The sequence below is a fragment of the Quercus suber genome, unplaced genomic scaffold (assembly GCF_002906115.3).
Source record: "Quercus suber isolate HL8 unplaced genomic scaffold, Cork oak 2.0 scaffold_39, whole genome shotgun sequence".
Lineage (NCBI taxonomy): Eukaryota > Viridiplantae > Streptophyta > Magnoliopsida > Fagales > Fagaceae > Quercus > Quercus suber.
This window is the reverse complement of record NW_027069504.1, coordinates 1,148,213-1,172,659: the sequence shown is the minus strand read 5'-3', so window position 1 is coordinate 1,172,659 and position 24,447 is coordinate 1,148,213. Positions and strand designations below refer to the sequence as shown.

At 35.5% G+C, this 24,447-nt stretch overlaps 3 protein-coding genes across 5 annotated transcripts in view; 2 read left to right on the top strand and 1 right to left on the bottom strand.

The window, feature by feature from the left end:
• Positions 1–3,093: 3,093 nt before the first annotated feature.
• LOC111997843 (uncharacterized) lies at positions 3,094–5,170 on the top strand. The gene is made up of 5 exons (XM_024029975.2): positions 3,094–3,381; positions 4,119–4,194; positions 4,297–4,484; positions 4,702–4,774; positions 4,871–5,170. Exons 1-5 carry the CDS (start codon positions 3,217–3,219, stop codon positions 5,023–5,025), a joined length of 657 nt encoding a protein of 218 aa, XP_023885743.1. The 5' UTR covers positions 3,094–3,216; the 3' UTR covers positions 5,026–5,170.
• A 988-nt stretch (positions 5,171–6,158) lies between these two features.
• Positions 6,159–12,225, bottom strand: LOC111997823 (uncharacterized). Of its 2 annotated transcripts, none has more exons than XM_065771090.1 (6): positions 11,986–12,225; positions 11,868–11,896; positions 8,801–8,950; positions 7,514–7,564; positions 6,613–6,677; positions 6,159–6,512 (listed from the first exon to the last, which is right to left on the bottom strand). In XM_065771090.1, the coding sequence occupies exons 1-6, from the start codon at positions 12,084–12,086 to the stop codon at positions 6,312–6,314; spliced, it is 597 nt and encodes a 198-aa protein (XP_065627162.1). In that variant the 5' UTR covers positions 12,087–12,225; the 3' UTR covers positions 6,159–6,311. The 2 variants fall into 2 exon arrangements, with proteins under 2 accessions (XP_065627162.1, XP_023885727.2); XM_024029959.2 differs by having other exon boundaries at positions 8,801–8,992; positions 11,986–12,223.
• A 279-nt stretch (positions 12,226–12,504) lies between these two features.
• LOC111997825 (TATA-binding protein-associated factor BTAF1) overlaps positions 12,505–24,447 on the top strand; it is a 42,293-nt gene continuing 30,350 nt past the window's right edge. For both annotated transcript variants that reach the window (XM_024029962.2, XM_024029961.2), the window contains exons 1-7: positions 12,505–12,638; positions 14,078–14,262; positions 14,416–14,510; positions 16,558–16,772; positions 16,932–16,986; positions 20,479–20,560; positions 22,122–22,459. In XM_024029962.2, coding sequence (XP_023885730.1) covers positions 14,214–14,262; positions 14,416–14,510; positions 16,558–16,772; positions 16,932–16,986; positions 20,479–20,560; positions 22,122–22,459 — 834 coding nt within the window. In that variant the 5' untranslated portion in view covers positions 12,505–12,638; positions 14,078–14,213. The remainder of the gene's footprint in view (positions 12,639–14,077; positions 14,263–14,415; positions 14,511–16,557; positions 16,773–16,931; positions 16,987–20,478; positions 20,561–22,121; positions 22,460–24,447) is intronic.

Here is a 24,447-nt window from a genome sequence, read left to right as displayed (position 1 = left end):
AGGTCAAGGAGGTACAGAGTCTAAACGGTAAGGTAGCTACACTGAACATGTTCATCTTAAGAGCAACAGATAGGTGCTTACCTTTTTTCTGCACATTGAAAAAGTCCTTTGAATGGATGGATGAGTGTCAGTAACCATTCGAGGACCTGAAGGCGTATCTTTCTTCCCCACCTTTGTTGAGCCTGTCCAAACCAGGTGAAGAATTGTTCCTCTACCTAGCTATCTCCCTAGCTGCTGTCAGTGCATCTTTAGTCAGAGAGAAGGACGAGCTTCAAAAGCCTGTGTGCTTCACGAGTCAGGCACTCCGAGGTGCAGAAGAGAGGTACCCACCAATGGAAAAGTTAGCCTTCGCCTTGGTAACTGTAGCTTGCAAACTTAAACCCTACTTTCAGGCACACATGGTGATTATTCTAATGGATAAATCTCTACAAAGAGCAATGAGCAGCCCAGAAGCCGCTAAACGAATGGTGCTGTGGGCAATTGAATTGAGCGAGTTCAATGTGCAGTATTGCCCACGCACAGCCATAAAGGGACAAGTTATTGCTGACTTCATTGTAGAATTCACACACATGGAAGACCAAGGGGTAAGAGAGATTCCTTAATGGAGTATCCACACAGACGGATGGTCCACCAGACAAGCAGGCGAAGCTGATGTGGTACTCTGTAGCCTAGAAGGGGACGAGGTCAAATGCATGGATTGACTCGATTTTCTTACAACAAATAACGAAGCAAAATACAAAACCTTAATAGTAGGGTTGGATCTCACCAAAGCAGCAGAAGTCGCAAATGTGGTAGTATATTGCAACTCTCAAGTAGTCACCAGTCAGGTTAACAGTGACTATGAGTGCAAAGGTGAACAGATGAAGAAATACCTTGAGTAAGTAAAGAATCGGGTTAACGACCTTCAAGCAAAGTTTGTTCAAATCCCAAAGGAGGAGAACAAGCATGCCGACCATCTTGCCAAGTTCGCATCAGCAGAACATATGCTCATTCCTAATAAGGTATTGTCCTTCGTTCAGTTCTCATCATTAATAGACAGTATTAGTGTGCATGAGATAGGCTTCGAGAACGATTGGATGACGCCAATAACCTTCTATTTGAAGGACGGCATGCTACTTGACAGTAAAGAGGTTGCAAGGAAGCTGAAGGTTTAAGCAACGCAGTTCGTGCTGATTAAAGACATACTATACAAAAGGGGCTTCTCCTACTCGTAACTAAGGTGTCTTATCTTCGAAGAGACAGGCTATGTCATGCGAGAATTACACGAAGGAGTTTGTGGAACCATTCTGGATCATGTTCCTTAATGCACAAACTAATTCGGGCGGGATACTTTTGGCCTACCATGTAGAAAGATGACATTGCATATGTCAAAGCTTGTGACAAGTGTCAGAGGTTTGGCAACCTCATCCGATAGCCAATAGAGGAACTCACTCCAATGACTGCTCCATGGCCTTTCGCTCAATCAGGATTGGACATCATGGATCTGTTCCCAATAGCAATTCGACAGCTAAAATTCATGGTGGTCGGTATAGACTACTTTACCAAGTGGGTAGAAGCCGAAGCTTTGGCTACCATCACAAAGAAGAATGTGCGAAACTTTGTATGAAGAAACATCATCTGCAGGTATGGTATACCTAAAGTACTAGTCTCATACAATGGGAAGCAGTTTGACAATGATGCATTCAGAGACTTTTGCTCACTACTAGGGATCAAGAATCACTACTCATCACCCGCCCACCCTCAGGCTAATGGACAAGTTGAGGTCACAAACTGATCCTTACTCAAAATCATCAAGACTCAACTTGAGGGAACAAAGGGTATATGGCTGGAAGAATTACCAAGTGTTTTATGGGCATATAGGACGACGGCAAGGACGCCTACAGGAGAGACACCTTTTCGACTAGCATATGAAAGCAAGGTAGTCATCCCCGCCAAAGTAGGACTCACAAGCCATAGATGGTGTGATTGGGTTTTCTTGGGTTTCTTTGTGGAGGAGAAAAGGGCTTGTTTTTTAAGGAGCTTTTTCTTTTTCTTTTCGTTTTTTTGGCTTCCAAACACTACATGGAGGAGATGAGGCTTTTCTATGGATTTTCCTTTTGATTTTCTAAGCTTTACTCTTTAATTTTCTTGGCTACGAAACAAAAAGTAGCAAAGTAATCACCTTTTTCATTAAATTTTATTTTGAAGAAAAAAGAATTGCTGTGTTGTTTATTTTAAGAAGAAAAAGGGTGAAAATTTTAGAGTATGATTTAGATAAAGAAAAAGAAAGTTGAGAGAGACTAAGATTAGGAAATAGAAACGAAGAGAGAGAGAGAGAGAGAGAGAGAGAGATCTGAGTTTTATTTATTTATTTTTTTAGAAAAGTTTGTTATTAATGGTGGATGTTAACACTGTTTGTGTTGAAGGATTAATTGGCAATTTTTAACAAGTTGTGGATGTGTTTGTTATTTCCTCAAACCTCATAGTAGTTTTCTGTTATTTACCCAAATAAAAAAGATAACCCATTATTTTGATTTGAACAACTCATTCTTTCCCCCACCCCCCAAGAAAAAAAAAAAAAACTAATCATTGTATTTTTTTTGCTAACCAAAAACTAATCATTGTTTTTAGAAGATCAGATATCATTTAAAATTATGTCCCACTACTTATAAAATATATATATATATATATATATTATGTCCTGCTAATCACTAAAATTATTGTTAACTAAAATATACAAATTAGATTTGAAGATATAAAATCAGCGTAAAATTAACCCAATGCAGATGCTCTAACTTGGCCGAATTGCACAAAAATGAGAAGAAATCGACGTATTTCATAAGATAAAAGACAAACATGTGGCTGATAAGTTTCATTTTGTCATGTACGTATGGATGAAAGTTCTCACAAACTATGTACACAGGTCTTTCTGGACAGACTCTATTTATTTATTTTTTATTTTTTCACTCATATATACTTCAATAGAATAAGGAAACAAATTTAGTGGTATATGTTGTCCCATACACCATGTGGACCACAAGTGTCCTTTCTAATTTATGATCTCTTTCATTGTACCCTCTTCTATTGTGTGTTCAGCGTTATAATAGTTTCCTTCTCCTTTCAGATAAAAAAATAAAATGAACAAGTAGAAAAAAAAAGAAGTGTTTAAATTAAAGACAAATACGAAAAAGAGAAAAAGAAAAGAAGAAGAAGAAAAGTTTGGAGTGAGAATAGCAAATGCAAATGGCAATGATGCTAGGAAGAGGAGGAGGAGGAGCAGTTGGAGTTTCAAGCTTTCCATCACCATCATCATCATCATCATCATCTTCTTCTTCTTCTTCTTGCTCTTCTTCGTATTTCACGCAAAGTACCAAACCTACTTCATTATCCACTCTTTCTCCGGTATGTATTTCCTATATATAAAACTTTTTTTTTTGGTTAAATTTGTGTTTATTTAATAAGTTCAGAGATTTGGTTAATTATAATTATAGTAGGCCATGCTTGGTTATTGCTGTGAATGAAAAGTTTTGGAAATATAAACAATGGCAAGGACCATTTGCATGCAATCAAATTCATTTACCACCTCTTCTCAAAAAAAGAAAGATTCATTTACCTCTCTCACTTATAATCCAATGGCATATTAATCTCCTTTAGGAAGAGAATGAATGTTTGATTTGATCTCCTCTTCCACTTATTATAACAATTAAATTATATATAAAAAAAAAATTCCATTTATCTACTCAGAGGCTACCACTGCTCACAGTTATGTTGTCCTTCCTCATGAAATATCATGGCAAAGATAAGAGGATCTCTGGGATATGGAGAACATCATTTTGGCATCTAAAATTTGATATGGTCTAGGACTCTAATATGTGGACACAATTATTAGGCCGCTTGTCTTGCGCCACATAAGCTAGTTTTCTCATTTTGGAAAATTATACTGGCCCCTCCCAGGATTCTCCCTTGTTATACTCCTCTCCCCTCTAGTTTAGAATAAAACACGCACCTTTTTTTAAAATATAAACTATTTACATTGATCTCCAACTAAATGGTTGAAAAAATAATTATATCTTGTGATGGCCAGAGGGAGGATAGGCATATTTGTGAATTTTTATTTGTTTATTTATTTATTTTTGCAGAGGGTATGTAAATTAGTAACTAATCACAGAAACATGGTTGCTTGGTCTGCTGTGCAAGAATCGTCTACTTCTACGGGTAAGTAGTTGCATTCTCATCTAATATTATATAATTTGTAACAGTTAAGTTGTACAAAGTTAAATCATTTCAAGAAAACTACAAATGTCTTGAAATTACCAGTGGCTGCCGAAAAAAAGGAGGTGAAGACAGCTCAAGATGAAGCTCCAGCAAAGGCCAAACCTCCAGCAAAAGCTCCGGCCAAGCCACTGCCTCAGTTAATGGAGGAGGATGTTATCCCTTCATTGAAAGCAATACTTGAAGCTCAACCTGATCTTTCTGAAATTGAACTATCTTTCCAAGACAACAGGGTGAGTATTTTTTTTTTACTACTTAAATCCTACAAACTGATATGTACCAATTGCAAAAAAAAAAAAAAAAAAAAAAAATTCGGACACTCATTTATTATGTTGTTAAAGTGAGGTCAATCACATTTAGCTTTAGTATTTCCTTTCTATTTTTGTCAAAAATTCTCTTGGATTGATTCCGGTGTTTATCATGTTTCTTGGGTTTGTTTGAAAATGATAGTTGGAAGGTTCCTTTCTAAAGAAAGACAATCCTTATTCTTTTTGGGCATTCTTCCCTGATGGTGTACTCACAGGTACTTCATATATGCATGCTGATTGTCATCCAATTGCACAGTCATACAAACACCCAACTGGCATTTATTTATTTTTTGCTTTGGGCAAACCTGCAGGTGCAAAAGGCTTTTCTCTATCCTCCTATGGCTCAGAAGCAAGTACAGTTGAGCCCTTTCTCATTGATGAGAAGAAAATCACTGGGAAACATGTTGTCTTTTGGGTTGAAAAACGTTTGGCAGCTCAAGGAATCATTCCTGTGTGGAAAGATTGATCTCTTAAAAAACTATCACATTCATTCCAAAATGAAATTTATGTAAGATTATTACCCTGCATTTTTTGCTTAATGACTAAAATATACAAATCCTGTTAATTAAGGTACACATTATTGATATACAACCTTTGACATATTCCTTGGTTCCTTTGTGGCCTAATTCAGTCCTTATCGAGGGTTGTGCTTTGTTTGAATAGTGTCTCATTGAGAATTCATGTGCTACTAAATGCTTGAGCGCGAGTAAGCCTTCTTCCTAACGTTATGGAAAGACCAAAATGCTTGAGCAAAGGAAGATTTGCTTGATTTGTGATACTCCTGCGCCTAGTGTTGTTTCCGTCTTTCCCGAATTCATATGTTCACAAGTTTTTATCAAGCCATTGATAGGGTATTGCTCATTCCTAACCTTTTATATGCCTTAACCTTATTGCATGCACAGAGACACATACTTGCCCCTTGAACAAGAGCAAGTTTAACCAACGTTTAAGAATAGTTCTTCATGGCTTTACAATAAACTCTCCTTCGGATAGCAATAAAATCAGAGGCTGATAGATAGAAGGTAAGTTATTGCGGCTAGCCCGTGGAAACACCGATTGGCATCACCTACTCCTAAGACAGTTGGGTCGTAACCAGGTGGTACCTGATTGGCTGATTTGGACATTCATTTACTTCCTTTTGAATTTAGACTCAGAATTATCTATAGAATGTATGACCAAAGAAAATGCCGAAGAAGTCAGCAAAATAGGAAGACTTGTAGAGTTGATTTGGCAGGAGATAGGAAAATCACATGGGGAATTACAGATGTGGAAGTAAAACGAAATATGGTGCGGTAAACTAAAGAAGGCTAGAGACAGGGAGCAAGTGCTTCGGACCATGGATGGTGGCAAATCCAAATGATAGGAAAACGAAGAAAGTATTGGAGATGGTCATCAATGATTTAGATGAAAATAATTATAATAAATATACGGTGGGTGGGTGGTTGGATCTTAGAACTTTATATCAAGCCATCAGTGCGTGTAAAACATTTCTACAGATCCCATTATTGTCACCCCATTACTCCAAAATCGCTACCAGCCCATTTACTCCTAAAGATAACCTGTGTGTGAGAGTATATATGAGAGAGAGAGAGAGAGAAAGAGAGAGAGATCTTGGTCTTTTGTATGCATATATGAACCATATTAATATGGTTGATACAAACAAGCGGCAGATGCTAGTTGTGTGATAGTCCAGATGCATGGACAATACCTTCTGTGCCTTAATCACATATGAGCTAAAAGAGTTAAACATAATTAGTTTTGATGAACAAAAAAAACTGCTACTCCTGATTTTTCTGTCTTGGCTAGTTGGCTGCAAGGTACTCCTGAAATTGAATTCCAAAAGTACTCTACAATCCAGGTCCATACGATTTGCAAGTTGCAACGTGAAGTGTTAGGTGCTAAAACTGGCATGTGCATTGCACATTGCACGGCGAAGTTCACCAGAAAGTCCATCTGTGAAGATGAACGATGCAGGTGTGAGAAAGATAAGAGACAGAGGAGAGAGAGGGGGGGGGGGGGGCATCAAGACATCAATGAGAATTTTCATAGTCACCTGTTGAGGAATTCTAGGTTGAGCCCATGCTGATGAACCACTTCCAGAGTACATAACTGGTCTCTCTGAAGTATGAAAAGTCCAAAATGTAAATAAACCAGCCAGTATAGTCACAACGTGTGTAAGCAATCAATTCATCATAGTTATATTGATACACAGTTATTTTTTCAATATATATATATATATATATAATATTTATGAAAAGAGAATATGCATGATTGATGCCATGTTGATAGAGAATTGTGGGATACAGTCTTTGCTCATTTTGGGGTTCAATGGTGATGCCTGCGAGGGTTGTCGATTTACTAGCTTGCTCGCAAGGCTGTTTTAGGCAACATCGGAACATTGAGATATGGGAGGCTACTCACGGCTTGATGTGTGCAACTGGAGGGAAATAAATGCAAGAATTTTTAAAGGTGTGCAAGGACAACTTTAGATGTGGAATAGCATTTTTTGAGAACTCTGTTTGAATCGTTGTTGGCGTCAGGAAGCTTCTCTTTCTTAGACTTATTAGAGTTTATTGATGATTGAACAATTATAGCTCAGTTGTGATAAGCATCTAGTATACATTCTTTGTACTTGGTGAAATATATATCTCTACAATTACACCCTACCAATTACAAGGCTGCCCCAAAGGGATAAGCATCTAAAATAGGAGAGTGCTTGTTTGGCCTTATCAATGACTCCTTTTAACTCCACTTAAAAGTTTACAAGGCTAAAATACATTAAGCTCCCCTGAACTATTAATAAATTTCACCAACACCCTAAAACTGATTAAAGGCATATTACATTAAGCTCTACACTTTCATGAACTAATTTTTAGCAACTCAAATTTCACAAATTTAGTCTAGGCTCCATCACGATGGAGTATAAAGAACATGTTAGAAGTTTGTCCACTCACCAGCTAGATCTATTGATGGATTATTGTAGGAACGCATTGCAGCTGTCCAACCTACATTTGAAAGTACATGAATGATGGAGAAAACAAGATAATAAACTAAATCCAAATAGCAGCACAATATCAAACCATTACAAATATCATACATGTCTTTGAAGAAAATAATTTAAGCTTCTCTTTTAACAGGAAGTGTTAATAACCCAAATTTCCATGACAGTTCTGGTATTTAGCAGCCAAATGATTTTATTAGAATGTAAGAATAAATTTATTTCATTATGCATGACAATGACTTCTACCATAAGTCAGCCTTCACCAAAGAAATTGGGCTCAGAACATGCATCTCATTATGCGAATCCATTAAGGCAAAAAATGGGCCAAGTCATGTGTGAGCAACTCAGAACTCAGCTTGAAAATAGCTTGTTTATTTATTAAAAAAAAGTTCAAGCCTGCTGTAAAGTCTCCTTTAAAAAGGAGCCCAGCTTTAGCAGGACAAAGCTTAGCTCATTTACATTAACAAAGTAAGGTTATGAACTGGTTCATGAACAAGGCTCATAAACAGGTTCACCACACACACACACACACACTCACACACACACACACAGATACACACATATTTAGTCAAGCTTTAACTAAGTAGGTCTTTGATTTTCTCAACTTTGATGAATAAGCTGTAATAATAGTGGGTTCTTACCCTATTGGGTTGTGGACCTGTTATTATGGCAAGACCTTCAGTGCTTAATAATTATAATTGAAAGTTTTTAGAAAGATGATGGGGTTGCCAAACTGCTTGTGACCTCAACAAGTTTATGCCAAATGAAGCTGAAGCTTATTATTAGCTCAAAACAAGCAAGAGCTCCTGTGATCTTAGAAGCCAAGCTTGAGCATCACAAAGCCTAAGTTGGCTTGACTTGCTTGCAGCCCTAGAATCCATTACATCATTGAAAGAGTTTTTGCTGATCAGGTCAATACTGAATATTATGTTTGGGTACACTTTGATTTTGCTTGGTAATTAACTGATGCACCCATCAGGATTTCACTATTATGTTTGGGTACACTTCAAGACACAAAGATGAGTGGATAAGCTCATATATGTAAGTCCAAAGCTCATTTGGAAGAGTATTCTAACCTCCAAGGTAGCTTAAGCATTAGTAAGCTCATATCCTAAATTCAGATCCTTACTCTTCAGTAATGTGGGACTAGCCATTGGAGACACCCCCCCAAAAAAAAAAACAACACACACACACACACAAACATAAATAATAATTTTTAAGAGATTGTTGTAACACATACGCTCACTCAAGAGTTGAGAAGCTTCACTGCTACAACAACCCTGTAAAGCTATTAACCCTGTACGTGGGTTCTCATTCAGAAGATTGCTACTCCCTGAATCCCCAAGATCTACAACAGGTACGTTTTTTGAACCGGCAACTTGATTCTTGTCTACATCATTTGCATAAAGATTATTTGTTCGATCAAACCGATCTGCAAAGTTTAATGACATCAAATTAACATATAAAAGTTTATGTTGACAGATGTGCAAATTGAGCTTCCCAAAAGAATGCAGCAGTAAATCTCACATTATATAAGTCAGCCTAACAAAAATAAAAAGATATGTACAAGTTTATATAGATAACAAGGCACGCATAAGTTAATTGAGATGACAGCTTTGCTATTTCATGCATGAATTTAGAGGCCAACCATTGATTTCTCATACCTGACAAAGTAAATGTACCTACTTATCAAAAAAAAAGAAAAGATAAAGTAAATGTAACTATTGTAGATAAGGACATGGTATAATTTATGCAGCCATGGAAGACTACTTTGTTGCTACTTTGGAATTGTCCATTCATGATTTATTTTATTGGGTCAATGTGTGCAGGTCTCGGAATAAGTATAAGGATTAAAATAATCTTTAATTAGGGTTTTTATTTTACAACTTATGGACAGTTTTGAATTTGAGGCAGAATAGTAATTTCAACAATTCTGCAAATAGTAGGTTTATTTCCTTTGAGTCTAAGTTAGTCTTTTATTACTTTAGGAGTCCTAAGGCTTTTAACACGCAAAAGAGTGCTTAAATGCAGGACAAAGAGGAATGAAGCCAAGTAAGATTTGGAAGTTCTGGACAATTAGGATTTTGACAAATTAGGTTTTGGTGGGAAAATGGGCTGGAAATAGTAGGAATATAGGTTTTCTAATGGAGAAAAGGAATAATAGGATTAGTGGATGAAATAAAAGGAAAAACCTAAGGTTTGGGTTGCTGTTCCAGGGCAGCGAACAGTCAGTAACCCAATTATAACAATACTTTAGCTTATGTGGGTTATTTGGGTATATTTAATGGCTGGATGGTTTAGTTTTTGAAATATTGGATTTTAGGGGATCTTAAAGGTGACAAGTTGCTGAAAATTTATGGATAGAATAAAAAGAGAAACTTCTTGGCATCAGATAAGACTAGGGTTTAATCAACATCACACTTAGGGTCTCCCTGGCATCACATCTTGAAGAAGATTGCATCACACGAACCTCAAATAAAGCTATAACTTTTGAAAATTTATAAAACTTGTTCTAATCACTAAATGAAAAAGCATTACACAAAACTGAAAATTTAAGGATGGGAAATTAAAAAAAAAACTTCTAGGTATCAAGCCTAGGGTTTCCTCATCATCACATCTTGTAGAAGGTTGCATCACACAAACCTCAAACAAAGCTTTATGACTTTTGAAAATTAAGAAAACTTCTTCTCATCATTAAACAAAAAGCATTATATCCATACAACAACAACAATAACTAAACCTTAGTCCCAAAATGTTTGTGGTCAGCTATAAATTCTCAACAACTTAGTTAGGGTCATCCACTTGTATTCTTTTCTACCATTCTATTCTATCCAAAGTCATCCTCTATGTTATTTCCTCAATAGACATTTTCCTTTTTACTACTTATACTAATGTTAATTTAGGTCTTCCTCTACCTTTTTCCGTTCCCTCAATTATAATCAACTCACTCTTTCTTATTGGTGCATTAATCGCTTGCTCTCCTCTGACCATGGTTAAACCATCTCAAGAAACTCTCACTCATTCTTTCATCAGTAAAGGCCTCTCACTCATTTTATGGATATGTTGCTTACAAACAACCCAACATTCACTTATATATATATATATATATATAACCTAACATTCAGTACTATAGAACATAGCTATTCTTATAGTCACCTTATAAAAATTTCCTTTTTAACTTAAAAAGAATTCTACAATCACACAACACCACTCTCTTGGACTAACTTCTTTTCCCGCATCTGTCCATTTAGGAACTCTTGCCCTTTTTTAGATGATATGTAACTCTTGTCCATTTTTCACTACACTTGAGTGCTGATGTAGCGTGTTGCTTGCAGGGAACACCCAAGTTAACCCATTCCCACATTTCACAAAATTCGGGTTCTGATGTAGTGCATCGTTAGTAGAAAGCACCCTAACGTATATCTGTAGTGGACATATGTGTTTACCTTTTCGAAGCTCATTTCAAGGCAAGGCACATTTGGGATTCCATTTTGGAGAGAATACAAATGCAATTGGCAGGTTAGGAAAAAGTGACTCATCAAGAGGGAAAAGACTCAATCTAATCAAAAGTAAGTTATCTAGCCTTCCAACTTATTCCTATGTTTATCCCATTGCTTGTAGGTCGAAAAATCTTCACAAAGTGATTTTCTCTAGGGTGGGTTGGGAGAGCAACTCAAACAATATTTATTCAATTGTAATGTTTTTTGCAGCTTGATTTGTTGTGGAGGTTTGGGGATTTCAAAGATATTACTATTTAATCGAATTTTGCTGGGAAAGTGTTTGTGGTGATATAGATGGAAGAAAATGCGTTGTGGAGGAGGGTTATGTGTAAAATACCTCATCTATTGATTACTATGAAGGACTGGTGTTTTATGTCTAAAATACCTCATCTATTGTTTCACTGAGTAGAAGTGGCTTGAGAATTGTTGTAGTTGGTCTTTCATTGGTAATGCCTTACTCTATGATGGAGTTATGATCATGTTAGAAAGCGAGGATTTGGAAAGCGGTTCCTTCATGCTTAATAATGTGGTGTCATTGGAAAGAAAGAAATGCTGCTTGGTTTATATTAACTAAGGTTGTGCCTCCTTTTCATTAACTAGTTAAACAAAGGAGTTTTAATGAGTATAAAATTAGAAATAAGCTGAAGATTGTTAGCTATTAAAGGATCTAATTACTTTTCTTGAGTAATAAAATAAACACCATTCATAAGATTATTAATAAAAAAAAAAAAAGGAGCCATAAAATTAAAAAAGAAAAAGAAAAAGAAAATATATATATATAAAGGAGAAGAGAAAAACAATGGTGACCTGACTTGCGCCTGTTGAGACTGCGATTCCTGCAATTTGTTATTCAAAGAAAGATCAATTACAGTAATAAATAAATTGAAGGTGAGAAAGATTATTAAAGAGTGAAAAACAAAGAGACCTTTGATTGGGAGGAGCATAGCGCTTGATCGCTGGGTCTGCTGTTGCTGTTGCTGCTGCTGCTGCTGTATGTGTAGCTGTAGGTGTAGGGTTTTCCAGCATCTCTCTCTACCTCTTTGATGCTGCTGCTGAGTGTGATCAGTAAACGGTAATAATACACAGACTCTAGAAAAAGAAAAAGAGAGATAGAGACACACGCACTAATGCTCAAAAATCTAACAAATTAAGACAACCAAAAAAAAAAAAAAAAAAAAAAAAGTTAAATAAAGCTTTATATCAACGAATTACGAATTTGCAAATTACAATACTATTCACTACCGGGCCGGGTCGGGTTATCTATCGAATCAACCCAGATTAACAACCGTCAATCTTGCTTGGACTTGGCAATACAAAGCAAATTACGGTTTCATGAAAATTGGAGTTTTTATTTATTTTTATTTTACTTTTTTAGCTCATTTTACAAAAATACCCTAACTGGGATTTTAAAATGACAATGATACCCAGAGAAAAAAAACCGACTCCTCTCTTTCTTTCTTCAAATTTATATCTCTCTGCTCTCTCTCTCTCTCTCCTCTGCTCTGTTCTTCTTCTGGTAACTGCCCTCTCTGTGCCGCTACGTCGCCGTTTTTGTGGGCTCTATATCTCTTTTGAAAGGTAACTCTCACACCTCACCTCTCAATCTTTCTTCACTGCCTCTTTTTCTCTCTCTTATCTCTGAAATAACTCTGCCCAAAGTTCCATTTCGAAGTCCATATCCATATCCATGTCCATGATTTTTCTTTTTCTAGTGTCATACATGTTGGATTTCACCAAAGGGCTTTGTTTCTGTGTTTATTCTTTTCATTCTTTTTCTCTCTCTAAAATCAATCTTGTTTGTACCTTTTACTTCACACGATTATTACTAAATTTTTTTTGGCCTTTTAGATTAGGGTTTGTCCTCAACCGATTTTTAGGGATTTTCTTCCTTTCATTCGATTTCACTTTAGTTCCACGTTTTAACCATAATTCGTACTTTCAATTTCAAAATGCATCTACCTTGAATTTGCGATTTTTTCTTTTTCTATGAATCTGGGATAATAATTTCAAAATGGAAATTCAAACCTGTTCAATGTAAGAATAGCACTAACGTTATGTGAGTCTGAACATTTTGAAAAAAAAAAAAAAAATTTGAAAACCTGTCCCATTCTTGTATGAAATGAACTGGACTGTTTTGCTTTGCTCATGTGTCCTTTTTTTTTCCTTTTTTTTTCGCTCTTACTAATTTTCTTGCAGTATTTTTTTTTTTTTTTTTGTGTGGGTATAATTGTTAAATCTTATGGGGAATGTTAATTGGTGTTAATTTGTTAATACCTCAATTTCCACGATTTTGGTTAATGATTCATTATTAACCAATATGGTGCAGTGATGCAGAGGTTCCATGTATACTAAAGGAAGTGTGTGACACTAAAATTTTAATAAATGGATGGCGCGAGTGATTGACCATGGTTCAAAAGTCAAAATGTATTTATACTTGCTATGAAAATATTGATTGGTGATTAGATAAGACTGCAAGACTGTTTGGGCCGCTTTACTTTTATTTATTTGGCTTGTAATATGGTTTGTTGACATGAGTCCGGGTGATCTCCCAACTTTGTCTTGTGATATTTTAGAAACAACACCTCTCCATGTATTTTACCAAATTCTCAATTATTGAAATTGCTGATTTTTCAAAACACAAGGGTGAGATTTCATTAATCAAGCCAACTGTCTCCATTAAATGAAAAGTAGTATGCTTTTATTGACTAATTTGATTAAACCCTAGTTCTAACTTTTTTGACTAATTAGGGCTAAAATTGAACCCAGTTGACCACTAGAAATAGAAATGACTTCTAAAATTAAACAAAACAAAAATAAATTAGAATTTTCTTTGCGCTTCTTGCATCAGCTATATTGCATCTAGATTGTCTGATTAGACATGTGAAAGTTGTCTATTCAAGTTTGGTTTTTTATTATTATTATTATTATTATTATTATTATTTTTTACATGTGCGAGTGTATATCTTTTTATATAAGTATATAATTGTTTACTGTTATATTGTTTTGATATATTATAGGCATTGTAAAGGATCATCAGTTCTGTATAACAATCAGTACTAGTACGACTAAGAGTACATGAATAATAATGGTGGTGCTATAAATATTAGAGACTCTAGAGGCTAAGGTGAGCTAAAACTATTGGAATGATTTAACATGGCCCAACAGTCATCTCGCCTTCATCGCCTGCTCACTCTCTTGGATGGTATCCTTCTTTGCTTTTTATTCTTCATTTTTTAGATTGATAGCACTTTTTTTTTTTACCTCCTATTTACTTGTTATGCATTCTACATACTCTCCTTTTGGGTTAAAATCGGTGCCATGTGTAATGGAACTTTATTTTATGAAAATCTATAAGCTGGTTCAACGCAAGCAACAAGATTTACAGCTGCTCGTCAAATAGGGGATATTGCCAAATCGCATCCTCAAGACTTAACTTCTCTTCTGAAGAAGGTATCATTTATTTTTATGGTTCTTTTTTTCTTTGTCAAAAAATAATCATTTTATCTTACTATCAATATTGTCATTTGTGTTTGTCTATATGGATGAATGGGAATGGTCACTTTCTATTTGTAGTTTTCACTTCAACTTTTGTTTGTCTATATGAATGATTTGGGTGTTTTAAGCCTCAAGAGTCCATTATTTTCCTTGCAATTTAATTGTTGCTAATTGGGAAGTTTCATTTTTCCCCCATGATCCATCCCAAAAGAAATGTGTAAATATCTATGGCTAGGAATTTTGCTGTTGTATTTTATTCTCTCTCTCTCTCTCTCTCACAGGTCAAATCGACCTTTATTTATTTTCACATAAGCATAAAGTTTGTTACATATCTTGGTTAGTAGTATTTCTTTTTTGATAACTAACATAATATATATATTTTTTAATTTTTAAATTATGTTAATATATATTACTGATACTTTTTGAATAGAATTCTAAAATTTATTTAAAGGAAAGAGCAGTGATAAATTCTTCCAAATGAAAATTATGATATTAAGATTGCCATGCATAACCTTAAAAAAATAAAAATAAAAATTGGCATGCATTAGTAAGCATGGCCAATCATTATGTCCTGTGCATTCAAAGTACATGAATCATGTGCCTTCAAATTATAAAAGAAATGCTATTTTTCAAATATTGTGTCTATTTGGCATGAGCTTATAAGCTTAGCTTTTATAACTAATTAAAACCTTACATTTTTTTTTTTCACTTTTTCAGAGTACAAGTATACTGTAGCACACTTTCAATAAAAATTAGATAAGCTGTTTCTAAATAGACACACCATCTTTTGTTGAAACAAATAAATGCCTTTCAAGATTGTATGCATTGGAAGAATCCTTTACCTTTTCCAATTAGACCGAGGAAGAAAAATACATGAAAAAATTTGATGAAAGCTGCCATTGCTAAAAACTAATATCATGCCCTACTTAATTAAAGCTTTTGATTGAGACAACACAGCCTTGCGGACCATAATTTTTTGGTGGTTTATAAGATTAGCCTGAACTCAGCTTTCACTATTCAGAAAACACCCTCATCCTTGTTTTCAGTTTTGCACAGTGAAAATTGATTTTCAGAAAACTGAAATTACCTGCCAAAACTACATGGTTTGTGGGGCCCTCGGTTTTCTGTACTTGGAAACAGAAAATTGTTTTCAAATGCAGGAATCAAACAGGCTCTTGGTCTTTCAAATGCTTTTCCAAGAAAAAGTTATATTTGTCATAGAAACCAAAGATTGATGTTAGGTTTTGACCTCAAAGCCCCATCTCTTAATTGGCTTCCAACAAAGCTTGTCGTCTCCATTTCTCCTCACTCGGATAGAATGAATCATGTCCATAAAAGACGACAAAGAGTCCAATTCCCAATCATGCATAGGTCTTGAAAAATTCAGTTCCCAGTGAAGAATGCCATGAATAAATGTCATAAGATCTTTTATTAAAAAAATGTTATAAGATCTGCTACTGCAACTTCCTTATTGCGTGTAGAGGAAAATAGTTCCAGGTATGCCTTCTTCAAGGGGAAGTCACCACGCCATAAATCATTCCAAAATTTTATCTTTGATCCATCTCCCACCTCAAACTGAAGGTACTGCAAAAAAGTATCTCACTTTTGCCTTATATATTTTTAGAGATTAATTCCATAAGATCTGCTAAATGGGTTGGTGGTATTAATCATGGACCTGACTTTGTAATTCTTGATTCTATACATATGCTAGATCCTATTGGATATGAATTACTCCTCTTAAGCTTAATTGTATTTTTTTTTTCTCATTTGTTTAGTGAAGATTTTATTCTAGCATTTATGTGTGTACTAAGGTTGTGTCTCCTCTTCCATTTTTTAATAAAGTTACTAATGATTAAAAAAATTGAAGATTGGAATCTATTTTCTGACACTTCAAATTCATTGATATAATTATACTTGAGTTCCTGTGATTATTTTATATATATTAAAAATTATAAATTATAGTCTTTCTTATTTATTCTAACCTACTGTCTTATAAATTTAGGTTTCTCAATATCTTCATAGTAAAAACTGGGATACAAGGGTTGCCGCAGCTCATGCTATTGGGGCTATCGCTCAGAATGTTAAGCACACATCGTTGACTGAACTTTTTGCTTGTGTTGCAAATAAAATGTTGGAGGCGGGGATCTCTGCTGATGTTGAATATGTGCTGACATGGCCTTTTTTTAATTCTAAAATTTTAGGCTCCTCATTTAAAAGGTGCTCTTGTTTGGGTTTTTTTTTTTTTAAACCTCTTTAATGTCAATGAATAGCGTTTTGAATATGTTCTTGAAATTATGTGACCCCCTTTGCAAGGATACTGTCTGCTGTGTTACCTAATATATATTTTTTATTATTTTTTTATGTAAACTACAACAGCTTTGATATCAACAAGGTGCTTGAGTTTGGTGCTTTATTGGCATCTGGGGGACAGGTATGCATCTCATCAGCAATATACAAATTTTTTGAAGGAGTTACTTTGCATCACCTTTTTGTTTTGCCGTTAAGGAACATTGGTAGCATTCAACAATTCGTTATCCTGATCTTATGGTCTTCAAATGACTCCTTGCCTCCTTGGAATTAACACTATCATAGCAAATTGTGTCTTTTTTATTTCCATTTTCCTATGAGGGTGTCTATGAAGGAAGAAGACAAGAACATGAGTAGGTGTTGTTACCAAGGAAAAGTCCAAAGAGAGCCATTTTACTTCTTGGGAATTGCAACACTTAAATCAGTATGCAATTTGAGTCGGTCATTAGAAATTATAGAACTTTTAATGGCATTTAGCCTTCTTTGCCTTAGTTGAAGTTTCTATATTTTGACATATCTTTACAAGTGGCTGGGTTTTTTTGTTGTTGTTGATCAGTGGCTGGTGATTTCTAGCTACTCTTTTTTTTTTTCTTTGTTGGTTTCTGTATGATTGAAATCTTGGGTCTTGTTTTCTTGGTATCTATGTTCTATACTATCCATGCATTGGGTAATGATGTTTTACATTGACGTAGAGCTTGTAAGTTTGGAATAGGATTGATAGCGGCCGCTAGCATTGTAATTTTCAGATTTGTTTTATTTGTGGGTTGGGGGGGGGGGGTGTGTCTAGAGCAGCCTGGATTAATGGGATTCTATTAATTGGGATGTTATGTTATATAATAAGGTTTTGGGCAGCTCGTTTGTATCTTATGGATTATTTGGGGTGAGTGAAAAAGTAGTACTTTTGATAACGTCCATTTCGCATGATCAAACAATTATAGATAAGATTTATTGAATAAAACTATTTTTAGATATATATATATATATATATAAAGAAAAAAAAGAAAAGAGGTTCTAGGCTTGTTTCATTTATGGTTTTAATCAAAGTTGAATACAAATTAAGGTCCAAGTAGGTTGATGGTTATTTATGTGGATTTTGGAACTCTGTGTCAGGCACGAGTATAGTACATAGGCAAATCCTTGTGGATTATGATTGATGCAGTACCTGCAAGAAAGAGAGAAGAAATAACCCTAAGCCACAAGAGTTCGAACCATGTATTGCATCATACATAATGTAATATTATGTTGATTGTCCAAAAGCTTGAGATGAGAAGAAACGTTTCCAATAATTTACATGTAGCTTACATATACTCAGGATTGGATGCAACTATAAAGTTCGACTGTATTAATATTAGTATTCTTTTGGTTTGTTGCTTTATTATGGCTTTCTATTCATTCTAAAATTTGGTCTATATCTTTTACTGACATTTTAAATGTTTCTAGTTCTTGGAACTGATGTGTTAAAATGATTGAGGCTTTGTGTGCTTCCCTTCTAATAGGGTCAAGTTGGGATCCCTGATGTTGGCTAGATTAAGTGGGGAGAACCATCTTTTCCATCTCTTGATTATCAATTGGTAGCATTGATTGATTAATGATTTGTTAATGATGTCTCATCTTTTGAAGAAAGAAACTTCGAAGTTTGTGGATTTATTTGTATCAGTTACTTTGCTTAAAGTGTGTTACCTTTCGTTTAGGAGTTATATCGAGTAAAGGCCATGCGAAATAGAAGGCTCCCACTTTTGTGTGGTCTAGGAGAGGTGGATGCTAGACATCCTTATCCCTTGTTTTTGAGAGGCTAGTTCCCAGACTTCAACCTGCGGCACATGGCATGGCAAGAAGGCACTTGCCACTGCAACTAAGCTTCAGCCTCTTTTGAAGTTGTATGTGGAAGATCTAGTGTACATGCCAGGTTGCATGATATCAAATTTTTCATATGAAATGTACTGGCTTTACCACTGGTTTATAATGTTATTGAAGAAATACAGAGGAGATTTAACACGTTGTAAAGAAGTGTTAGTTAGCCAAAGGAGGTTGATTCATGTTGATTGGAAGTTCTTTATCCAGTTTACTAACTTCCTTTTTCTTTTTTGCGTGCCTACTGATATTGCTAGTCGATTTGTAAAGTTTAATGGGATTTTCTTTGGGAAAGAGTATAAATTCCATCTTGTTAATTCAAAGAAGATTTGTGTAACTATTTGATATGACAGATTGGGTATAAAAATCTTGGTAATTATGCACTGCTGGGAAATGCTCATGGCATTAGGCAATGGAGAGAGATGCACATTGGAGGAGGGTGGCGGGCAAAAAGGGTAGTTTATGGGGAAAATGGAGTTATGATGTAGTGAGCAATGCTTATGGTAAGCTTTTAGGAATTTTTTTTATTATTTATTTTTATTTTTATAGATAATAAGAGTTTTATTGATGAAAAAGGACAATGTGTTTACGATTGTAAACACACTGCCCTTGAAACAGATACAATCAAATCATAGGGGCTTTTAGGAATTTTTTGTGGGGAAAGTTTTCCAAATTCATTAGATTTGAGGCAGTTGATTGTATATGTATCTAGTTTTGGCATGATGTATGGTGTGGGGTTTACATATTGAAGCATTTGCAGAATTGTTTCCAATTTCACCATCTAAAGAAGCATAATTGGTGGCGCAATTGTATTGGTCTTATGGTAATTTTCATTGGGATAATAGTTTTATCAGTGAAGTGTAAGATTAGGAGTTGGAAATCCTTGTTTTCTGTTTGAAATGTACTTTACTCTACCAAGATTGGAGGACTGGTGAGGTGAGCATTAAATTTGTTGGGTTCCATCTAACTGCCATGTTTGAGGTAAAAACGTTCTATAAGGTTTTAAGCTCAAGGGATAGTTCCTCTTTCCTTAGACGATCATTTGGAGGGTCAGTGTTCAAACAAGAGCATCTGTTTTTACGTGGATGTGGCATTAGGTAATATTTTGATGATGGGCAATTTGAGGAAACATTGTGTGATTTTTAGGATTCATTGGCTTATGCTTAGCTGGGCGGTTTATTTATTGGTTGTTGGAAAGGAATCTTCAGTCATCACAATATTGAGATTTGGTATCACAATTTCTTTGTGCCTATGTGTATTTGGAGAGAGAAATTTTCATAGTTTTAAAGGGTGTGATAGATAGGTCTTGGAGTTGAAGTTGCTGCAATTGCATTTCCACTATGACTAGATGGTTTCCGCTGGTTATTCTTTTTTCAAACTATTATGAGTTTATTGATCTTTCTAATTTTATGTGATATGTTTTTTTGTAGCTCTTGTATAAATCCCAAGTACTAAGCTTGTGCCCTCTTTGCACTTTTAAATAAAATATTAAATTTGTTGCAAAAAAGATGAGTTGATTATTAGAGGATGATCCTTTTCTTGGTTGTCAAAGGGGAGGTTGCTACTTCTAAACATTTCTTGTATTGCTATTGTTATTCGTAATCTTAGTGATTGAATCCCTATTTAATTGACGTTGAAATTTTGCTTAATTTGTTCAATTTTTTTCATTTTACCAGCATAAGTGGTTCGATTTTATTTGACTTTTATTTTTTTGGGGGTAATGTATGGATCTTTGATAGACATTCTCATCTTATTTTCGATTCAGGAGTATGATATTGTGAGTGACAGTATGAAGAACCCGAGAGAGCGTTTGGCTCGCCAGAAACAAAATCTTCGTCGCCGTTTAGGTTAGTAATGACACAGATTTTTGTCTTTAAATATGCTGTTGCAATACATGTGTATGTATAGTTCAAATGACACCTCCTTTCCTTATAAGCTCTAGGTGGAGGTGAGGTCGTGGGTTTAAGACACATTGTTGTGTTTGTGACTAACCAATTTTTTTTAGAAAAAGATTTTATGTATGTGCGCACCCGCGCGTTCGCGCGTGTGTGTGTTTGCTTGTATTTTTTTTTTATTTTGGTTTCGAGCTGCTTTGGCTGTTCCCTGTTGAGTAGGTCTTGTTTTGTAGGTATTGTTGATGAGGTATGATGAAGATTTTTCTCATAGAAAATTTCCCTTGAAAATAGTTCTTAGTAGTTGTGGATTTTTTATTAATTTATTTGAAGTGGTTGTTTGTCCTTGCTGGGGTGACTAATTGAAAGATAGAACACTTAAGCTCTAGAATGGAAGTGCTCCCTGGTTAAGCTTTAAGTGATTGAATATTGTTTCAAGGTTGTCGAAGTTGATGCTTTTTTTTTTTTTGAAGTTACATACTTGGTGAGTTATGAACCCACGTTCTTAAACTCCACCCATTCTTTTATTTTATTTTGTTAGAAGTGTTTAATTTCGTTAAAAGAGTTCAAAAGGGGTGCAACTCAAGTACATGGGATGTATACAAGAGTTACACCTACACCTTGTCAATTAAAAGTACATAGAAAAAAAGAAGAAGAAAACTTTGTGGTGGCAGCCATCTATTCATAGAATGATCATTGAAACAACTACTCCAGCTCCAAAAGTCTCTCTCACACCCTTCAAAGCTTCGAGTGTTTCTTTTGCTCCAAGAATACCACATAAGACAGGAATTACTTTCCAAATCTGTCTTTCTGACCAAACTGTCTTTCTGACAGGCCAATAAATCAACCACATATCTAGGCATGATCTGTTGAACTCCAAATAGGCAAAGTAGCCCACTACTCTCTAGCAACATCACACTGAAGAAGCAGATGTACAGCATTTTCACCACTCTTTCAACATACAATGCCATTCAACCACAACAATTTTATGTTTCCTAAAATTCTTTACCATTAGATTTTTCTCTACTGCTGTGGACTACACAATAATGCTACCCTTGTTGGACGCATAGGCTTCCAAATGCTCTTCCATGGGAAAAAAATTCATTCAAAGTTAAAGCTTTGTAGAAATTGTTACTGTTTGGGCAAGTGCTTATTGGCCTATTTTGTTTTATTACTCTTTTATATTTCAGATATTTCTTTGAGCTTTATTCCTATTATAGCCTGCTAAAAGGAGTTGTAGTGGGTGAATGTCGCCGGGAGTGGGGCTTTATATTGTTCAACCAATTAGTTACAAATATATTCTTGTTTTTCTGCTGTTCTTGTTTTCTAATTAGCAGGCATCTTACCCTTTACAATCTCCTTATATTTTTCCTCAGAAACAACATATTTTTTTCACACACATCTTTTTTTTTGTGGTTGTTTTAGAACCTATATTTAGTGATTTGTATTATTCACATTCTAAGTTGGATTTTTACTTACATGGCCTTTCACAATATTTCATTATTCCTTTGTGTAGGTTTGGATGTTTGTGAGCAGTTCATGGATGTCAGTGATATGATAAGAGATGAGGACCTTATTGTGCAGAAAGTTAACTCACTTGGCAATGTGATAGACCAAAGAGTTTACATGTCGTCATCTGTACATAATATCCAGCAACTAGTAGCAAATATGGTTCCTAGTGTTATATCTAAGAGGCCAAGTGCAAGGGAGTTGAATCTCCTAAAACGAAAAGCAAAAATAAATTCGAAAGACCAACCAAAGTGTTGGTCTGAGGATGGAGATACTGAGGCATCGTATGCTCAAAATGTGACAACACCAAAGGGCCAATGTCCTGATTCATTAAGTTGTGATAAGGTATTCGACTGTTTATTTATCAATGGTTTCTGGTAGATTTATAGTACCTGTTTCTTTTTTTTTTTTGTCTTAAATCTCTTAGTATTTATTTTATAACACTCTACACACTAAAGTCTTTCACAGTTATTGAATTTCTTTTCTCTTGCTGATGCATGTTGTTACTTTTGTTTTGTTATCATTTGTCTCAAATTTATTTTTTTAAATTCATTTTTAGTTTTAGAATGAGAGCACCATCACGGATTTGGCACTTTTTGTCCTTCCAATTTTTATTTTGCATTTGGTTTTCAAGCCTCATGTGATCCATGAGGTTTTGAGTTCAAGCTTCCTAGCCAAAACATTGGGGCTACTCCCAAGGGATTCTTCCCTATAAGTACCTTGTGTGTGTGGAATGAGGAAACTACACACACTTGGGGGGATTTGTTAGGTATTCTAAACTATGAAAATTTGGGTTAAGAGAGAAATAAGAGGAAGAGGAAAATTGAGGGGGAGAGAGAGACTACGTCAAATCTCTTGTTCTAAAGTCTGGTTGGCCCCCATAAAATGGAAGCCCACCAGAAAGGGAGTTCAGAGTTAAGGTGACGACTAACGAGAATGACAAAAAACATTGGATAAAAAAGGAAGATGGCTTCAAAAGAATTGGCAAAAAATCACCACAAGTATCAGGAGATTCTGGTGACTTATATGGTGTCTTAGCATATGGATTATGACCCTGCCAGTGTTGACATCAGCACTGATGTCAGCCTAGGAAGCACGGGTGCGTTTTGAGACTCGGGTGCGGGTACGGGTGCGGGACTCGGCAATTTTTGAAAAAGGTGGGTGCGGATGCGGCGGGACTCGGCGATTAAAAAATTATTAAAATTATTTTTATTTATATTTTTAATATATTACTATGTATATTTTTTCACATTATATATAGATATACTAAATTTAAGGACAATAATAGATAATAACTCAAATATAATATTCATAAATTAAATAAAACCCACAAAATTAATCTTTTTATTTTTATTCTCTCCCTTCACCTGCCACTAAGTGCCAACAAGTCAACAATACATTAAGTTTGGTCTCCTCATAATATCAATTTTACCTTTTTTTTTATTTTTTATTTTATTTCCCAAGGCTTGCCTCAACACCACACCTCCACACATTTTAAAAAAGGTCTCTTTGCCTTCTGCGTTCTTCTCCTCAGCTTTTTTTCTTCCTTTCTACGTTTTTTTTCTTCTCCTCAGGTTCGTTTCTTCCATCACTCCCCTTCCCAGTTCATACCTTTTTTTCTTTTTTTTTTGTTCTTGCTGGGCTCGCGAAAAAAAGAGAGGAAGAAGACGATCCGATTCGGCGCGAATAGGTTCGGTTCGGCGCGAATCGGCGCTCGTCGAAGCCGAGTCAGCGCGAGTCCGGCGCTCCACGTGGCAGGACGCGGCCCGACGCGGCACGGACGCGCGGTCTGCGGTGTCCCTCCCGCGTCGCCGTGTCCCACCGAGTCCGACGCGGGTGCGGCTCCTCCGGAGCCGCGTCGGTGCTTTCTAGATGTCAGCACACCTCTATCAATGGATATAGCCTCCAACATGTGTTCTAGTGGGTTCTAGGGTTGGGTTGGGTTGGGACGTTCTAATACTAAGTTGAGTTGTAAACTACGAAAATAAGGGTTAAGAGAGAAGTAGAAAGGAGAAAAATTACCCTATTAACTTGCTAATATAAAAAATAACTAGAACTCTTAATACACACGCGTGCACACACTAGGTGAGTAGTGCCATAGGGAAATATTTTGCAGTTTATACAACTTAAAAGACCGAGCTAGTATGTCTACCCATTAACTAGTGGCGAGAAAGGCATATGCATCTTCCCAGAGAATAAGACCAAGTCTCATATGGGGTAGTGCATATGATGATGGCTTGCTGATTCTTCATTAGCCTTTAGGTAACAAATTGATTTGGTGTCCAGTGTACCATGCCCTCTAGATATTAGGTTTTGGTCAAGCCTTATCAAAC

Excerpts from the sequence above, each read along its gene's own strand:
- LOC111997843 (XM_024029975.2), top strand. The coding sequence starts at position 3,217 with ATGCAAATGGCAATGATGCTAGGAAGAGGAGGAGGAGGAGCAGTTGGA. Across the intron at positions 4,195-4,296 it reads AGAATCGTCTACTTCTACGG|TGGCTGCCGAAAAAAAGGAG; the intron begins GTAAGTAGTTGC and ends TGAAATTACCAG. Across the intron at positions 4,775-4,870 it reads CCCTGATGGTGTACTCACAG|GTGCAAAAGGCTTTTCTCTA; the intron begins GTACTTCATATA and ends GCAAACCTGCAG.
- LOC111997823 (XM_024029959.2), bottom strand. The coding sequence starts at position 12,086 with ATGCTGGAAAACCCTACACCTACAGCTACACATACAGCAGCAGCAGCA. Across the intron at positions 11,897-11,985 it reads TATGCTCCTCCCAATCAAAG|GAATCGCAGTCTCAACAGGC; the intron begins GTCTCTTTGTTT and ends AACAAATTGCAG. Across the intron at positions 8,993-11,867 it reads TCTCAACAGGCGCAAGTCAG|ATCGGTTTGATCGAACAAAT; the intron begins GTCACCATTGTT and ends TAAACTTTGCAG.